The sequence below is a fragment of the Toxotes jaculatrix genome, chromosome 24, assembly GCF_017976425.1.
Source record: "Toxotes jaculatrix isolate fToxJac2 chromosome 24, fToxJac2.pri, whole genome shotgun sequence".
Taxonomy (NCBI): domain Eukaryota; kingdom Metazoa; phylum Chordata; class Actinopteri; family Toxotidae; genus Toxotes; species Toxotes jaculatrix.
Genome location: NC_054417.1, coordinates 620001 through 625739, shown reverse-complemented (window position 1 = coordinate 625739; position 5739 = coordinate 620001). Strand labels below are relative to the sequence as shown.

General features: G+C 45.5%; 1 protein-coding gene across 1 annotated transcript in view; it reads left to right on the top strand.

The window, feature by feature from the left end:
• Nucleotides 1-904: 904 nt before the first annotated feature.
• LOC121177657 (protein EFR3 homolog B-like) overlaps nt 905-5739 on the top strand; it is a 9355-nt gene continuing 4520 nt past the window's right edge. Inside the window, exons 1-8 of the mRNA XM_041031954.1 lie at nt 905-1007; nt 3025-3101; nt 3619-3746; nt 4176-4326; nt 4937-5058; nt 5226-5375; nt 5530-5625; nt 5723-5739. The exon at nt 5723-5739 is cut by the window's right edge and continues 62 nt beyond it. Of these exons, the coding sequence (XP_040887888.1) occupies nt 908-1007; nt 3025-3101; nt 3619-3746; nt 4176-4326; nt 4937-5058; nt 5226-5375; nt 5530-5625; nt 5723-5739 (841 nt within the window). The 5' untranslated portion in view covers nt 905-907. The remainder of the gene's footprint in view (nt 1008-3024; nt 3102-3618; nt 3747-4175; nt 4327-4936; nt 5059-5225; nt 5376-5529; nt 5626-5722) is intronic.

Sequence of the window (5739 nt, the reverse complement as noted above, 5' to 3'; positions counted from 1 at the left end):
GGCAGATATATTTGTATAATGTCCCTGTTTGAAAACAGCAGGACGACCCTTGAAGTGAAATCACCAGATGTAAAGAAAGTTTTTTTGTAACATGGCCACAACACGTGCTGTGGTGCCAGAGATGGTCCAGTGTGCAGAGCAGCGTATCGATCACACTCATTGATCACCGATCTGAGCCACAGGCCAGCAGAGGCTCAGCAGATGTTACATAATCAGCCGCTGGTCTGTCAGAGGGAAACAGCTGCAAGAGAGCAACGCTGGAGACGAGGAGGTAAGGAGACGAGGAGCCGAGGAGGTAAGAGCTGAGTCCAAGGCCTGGACTTCACTACTGCTTTGTGCTACTTTTACTTTACCTTACCTTTACTTTAAAGGGATGAAAATTCATTTTGAAGAACAAAATGTTAGAACAGATGAATGAATGAAACGTGTTCAGTGTAGTGATCTTGTCGGGGGAGGAGAGGCAGCTTCGGTCCTGTGATCGTAGCATCTCTGTTATGAAGTGAAAGGTTTCGTGACACTCGCTCCCTGAAGCTTCCACAGGAACAAACTTTCTTTTCGTCTCCAGTGGAGCCGGAGTTGAAGCGAAGGGGTTAAGATTCAGAGGAATGTGGGGAACATGAGGTGGAGGGAGGGGGCTGTGTCACTTCAATCCTTCACTTTGTTTTCCTGTTTTACCTCTGTTCACTTTCTCCATCCTTCCTCCTCTTCCTCAGGACGACTCGAGGCCACCTCAGAGATGCCGGGGACTCTGCCCAGGTTTCCCACCATGCCCGTCTTACTCAGCTCCCTGCCCAGGGGCGTCAACCCTCCCAGTTTGCCCAGAGGCATCACCATGCCCAGTCTACCCACTTTACCCAATTTACCCAGCATGCCCCGAGGCGTGACCATACCCAGCCTGCCCAGGGGGATGTCCTTGCCGAGGGCCGTCGCCATGCCGACCGTATCCCAGGCTCATCGGAGGCTGCTGCAGGACTGCTGCTCTGTGCTGGACCATCAGACACCAGGAGGTAACAAATACCAACATTAGCAGTGGACAGTGTTCATTGATTATCGGTTATCTGTCACTCGATGGACTGATAGAAGAGTTTGGAATAATAAAGACAAAAACAATAAAAGACATGTCAGAGACAGCAAGCACTTTTACTTCAAATCAACTTAAATAATCAGTTTATTAAAAAATAATGATGAAATAGTTGCACATTAATTTTTGTCAGTTTACTGATTGACCAATCTGAGTGCTTAGTAATTAAAATTCTTCACTTCCTAATATCAGTAAAACCACTGATCGTTGTGTTACTGTAGTTGTGTGTCGTTGTATGTCGTCTTCATTGTAACACTGAGCACTGAGTGTGTTCAGCTCCAGTTCTGCAGGTTTCTCATCCATTTTTTCTCTTTCTGTTGGAATGATAAATAAATCCAGAGCAGATTATAGAGCGCTGAGCTGCTGCACATGGCCAGGATCACACACACACACACACACACACACACACAGAAATCTTTCAGGGTTAGGAGCTGGGCAGAATATTAAACTGCTCTGTATTAAATCTGTTTTTATTCTGTTCTGTTGACAACAAACACAACGTGTTAACAAACATTAACACTAAACCTTAAATCTGCAAACGTCAGGTTTTAATCTCCAACTGAGAGAAACATTTTCAACATCGTCCACTTCACCCAGTTTAATCAGACTGTGGAGATACAAGCATTTTAACTGACAATGATGACGGTGGATGAAAGGAGGCGTGTTCAGTGTGTGTGTGTGTGAGAAGGATTATCTACAGACGTGTGTGATGGCAGTGACAGTGTGGATGTGAGCTGCAGGAGTCGTCTTCATGTACGGTGAGAAATATTTGAACTTTTCCTGTTTTTAGTTTGTTAAATGTTTTCGTCGCAGTAAAAATCTGTAAAGTTAAAGAGTTTGGAATCACGTCAGCTCCACAGATTCCTCATTTACATCTTATTTATTGAGCAGGTGTTGGAAAACAATAAATAATAACGTCCAGTTCTCAGCAGTGTTAAAAGCTAAATCAGATGAGTGGTAATGTGTAAATATCTCGTTTTAGTTTTCAGCTGTGTGACTAAAATAAAACGTGACTTTCTGAATAAGCTTTTTCAGCTAAGTTTAAAATTCAGGACGATCTTTGGTGCTAATCTCTGAAATCTGATTACAACCTGGAATCAGGACACGCTCATTATTCACTGATTCATTACAAAACTTTTACCCAGAAACCAAACCCACACTCTGCATCATGGCTGAAAACTTTGAATTTTGAATTTTAAACAACAAATTCAAACTTGCTTTTCAAAATAAAGGACGGGCGTTACAGCTGGCGACAGGAAACACTGTTGATGAACTTGTTAGTAAACAAAATATCAGTATTCATTTTATAAACAATAACCTGCGGTGGAGGGAAGTATTCAGATACTTCACTTTTATAGCAAATAACAATTATTTGATTTTCTTGATTAATCAATTGATTGATTGATTAATTGATTGACTGCCAGACTGGTCCTTTCACTGACTCAGTTGTCAGCTTGGTGCCTTGCTCAGTGGAACTCCAGCATGTGACACTGAACCTGTGTGTGTGCAGTGACGTGACAACTCCTGAAGCTCAGATCACTAAAAAACAACAATATAAACACATTACGCAACAACCACCGCAGGATTAACGCTGAAGATGTAGTGTTACTGCTGCAGTGTGTGTGTGTGTGTGTGTGTGTGTGTGTGTGTGTGTGTGTGTGTGTGTGTGTGTGTGTGTGTGTGTGTGTGTGTGTGTGTGTGTGTGTGTGTGTGTGTGGATCTCTTGTCTCCTGTAATCTCCTGAAACCTATTAAACTGAACAGAGAGAAATGAAAAACTGAAGAAAAATCTGGAACTAAGGAGAATGGAAGGTCAAAGTCTGCGGCACAGTGTCGCCCCCTGTGTAGACCAGCATCTCCCCACAGGTCAGCCTGGGCGTGGGCTTGGTTCTGGTCGGGTCTCCTGGACGTCACAGAATGTTGTGATGATGTGTTTCTGTTCAGGTCTGTGTGGCTGCTGCTGGGCGTTTCGTCCTCGCTACAAGAGGCTGGTGGACAATATTTTCCCTGAAGACCCTGAGGTGAACACACACACACACACACACACACTCACACTTTACCCATTTTACCCTCATGAATCCAGATAAAGAGAGAACCCCTCTGTGTGTGTGTGTGTGTGTGTGTGTGTGTGTGTGTGTGTGTGTGTGTGTGTGTGTGTGTGTGTGTGTGTGTGTGTGTGTGTGTGTGTGTGTGTGTGTGTGTGTCTGTGTCTGTGTGTGTGTGTGTGTGTGTGTGTCTGTGTGTGTCTGTGTCTGTGTCTGTGTCTGTGTCTGTGTCTGTGTGTGTGTGTGTGTGTGTCTGTGTCTGTGTCTGTGTCTGTGTCTGTGTGTGTGTGTGTCTGTGTCTGTGTCTGTGTCTGTGTCTGTGTCTGTGTCTGTGTGTGTGTCTGTGTCTGTGTCTGTGTCTGTGTCTGTGTCTGTGTGTGTGTGTGTCTGTGTGTGTGTGTGTGTGTGTGTGTCTGTGTCTGTGTCTGTGTCTGTGTCTGTGTCTGTGTGTGTGTGTGTGTGTGTGTGTGTGTGTGTCTATGTGTGTGTGTAGGATGGGCTGGTGAAAGCCAACATGGAGAAGCTGACGTTCTTCGCTCTGTCGGCTCCGGAGAAACTGGACCGCATCGCGGCGTACCTGTCAGAGCGTCTGACCAGAGAGCTGAACCGCCACCGCTACGGGTCAGCACACACACAAAGACACACTAACACACAACAACAACAACGACGCAGCATCCATTTAACATGACTGAGCCTGTGTTTCAGAAGTGGTGGAGGAAGTACTTTTATTTAACATCAGTAGTTATACTACACCGAACAGAGGTTTCAGTTTTAATACATTGATTATAGATTGATGGACAAAACTGTTTCACCATCTGTGGTTTTAGTCAAAATTAGTAAAAATAAATTAAAGTTATTAAAATAATTTCAAAGAAAAGTAGCAAATCCTTAAAACAGTTTTCTGTCAGTGAACTGATGAGTGGGTCCTTTCAGCTGGTTTCATTTGCAGCCTGGTTCATCAGCTCTTCACCCGTTCACAGACCAGGAACCACAGACAGAGTGAAGGGGTCGTTACCTGTGCGTGAGCTCCTGTCCGTCCCTGTGCTGCAGGTACGTGTGCATAGCGATGGAGGCGATGGAGCAGCTGCTGCTGGCCTGTCACTGTCAGAGCATCAACCTGCTGGTGGAGAGCTTCCTCAGTACGCTGCGTCTGCTGCTGGAGGCCGACAAGCCACACCTGCACATCCTCGCCACCAGCTCCGTACGTACACACACTGCAGCACCACACTCCGAAATACACAACGAACCATACAACTCAACACCAGCTCACTCCTGAGCCGACAACATTAAATCAGACCTGTATATCATATGGACACACGTTTAAATATGTAACCCTAACCCTAACCCTAACCCTCCCAGAGGCAGCGCTGCTTTAAACTCTCCTCGAACATGTAGTTCAGTTTACATTCAGACAAACAGCAACTAATATAATGTATGAGCTGTGACTGAGACAGAGCACTGTCAGCATGATCACAGAGTGAGCTGTGTGCTGCAGATCACAGCTGGGACAGAGTCAGCAGGGCTGTCGTACATTTATTTGTGTAATCTTTAAGCCTTGATATGTGTATTCCCCACATAAGATGTACAGTTTATTTACACACACACACACACACACTCACACAGGGATTATCAGTGTGTGTCACAGCAGGTTCATCTCTGCTGGGAACGTTGATTCACGCGCCTCAGCTCAGGTTTCACCACAGATGTTGTGCGTTGTCCTTGTTGTGTTGATACTGTGCATGTTTTCAGTGCAGCACTGTCATTGTTAGCAGCTTCATTTCCTGTCCCGTTCATTGTCTCTTTGTGTGTAGTTTGTGAAGTTTGCAAACATTGAGGAGGACACGCCGTCGTATCATCGCAGCTACGACTTCTTTGTGTCGCGCTTCAGTGAGATGTGTCACTCCGAACACGAGGACGCCGACGTCCGGAACAGGTCGGTCTGTTTCCTGTCTTATTTTAAAAAACTGAACCTCTTCTGTTCAAATATGACAAATCATATAAACGTCATCAGGCATTAATTATGTTGAAAATCAGCCTGAATTAAACCAAACTCAAGCTGGTGATTTATTTTTGTTCATTTCTGTGTGTGTGTGCGTTCAGGATCCGTGTGTCGGGGATCCGCGGCCTGCAGGGCGTGGTCAGGAAGACGGTGGACGACGAGCTCCAGGTCAACATCTGGGAGCCTCGTCACATGGAGCAGATTGTCCCCGCCCTGCTGGTCAACCTGCAGCAGCACACACACACCAACAGGTGAGCACACACACCCCACAGATATTTAACCGTTTTATAATTTTATATGTTTTTAATGTTTATTTTATCTTTCACCACAGGTTCAATTTTAATGTGTGAAGCACTTTGTAACTTGAGTTTTGAAAAGTGTGTGTGTGCGTGTGTGTGCGTTCAGTGAGTCTCCAGCAGAGCAGACCGAGGTGTGTTTCAGGGAGCTGTTGGGCCGAGCTGCTTATGGACACATTAACAACGCTATCAGACCTGTGCTCATGTAAGATGCACACACACTTCACTGTGGTAGCAGCAGTGGTTGCAGTGACAGCTCAGGTCAGTAGCAGCACAGACACAGAACCCTGGTGTGTTTTCAGGCACCTGGACAGTCACA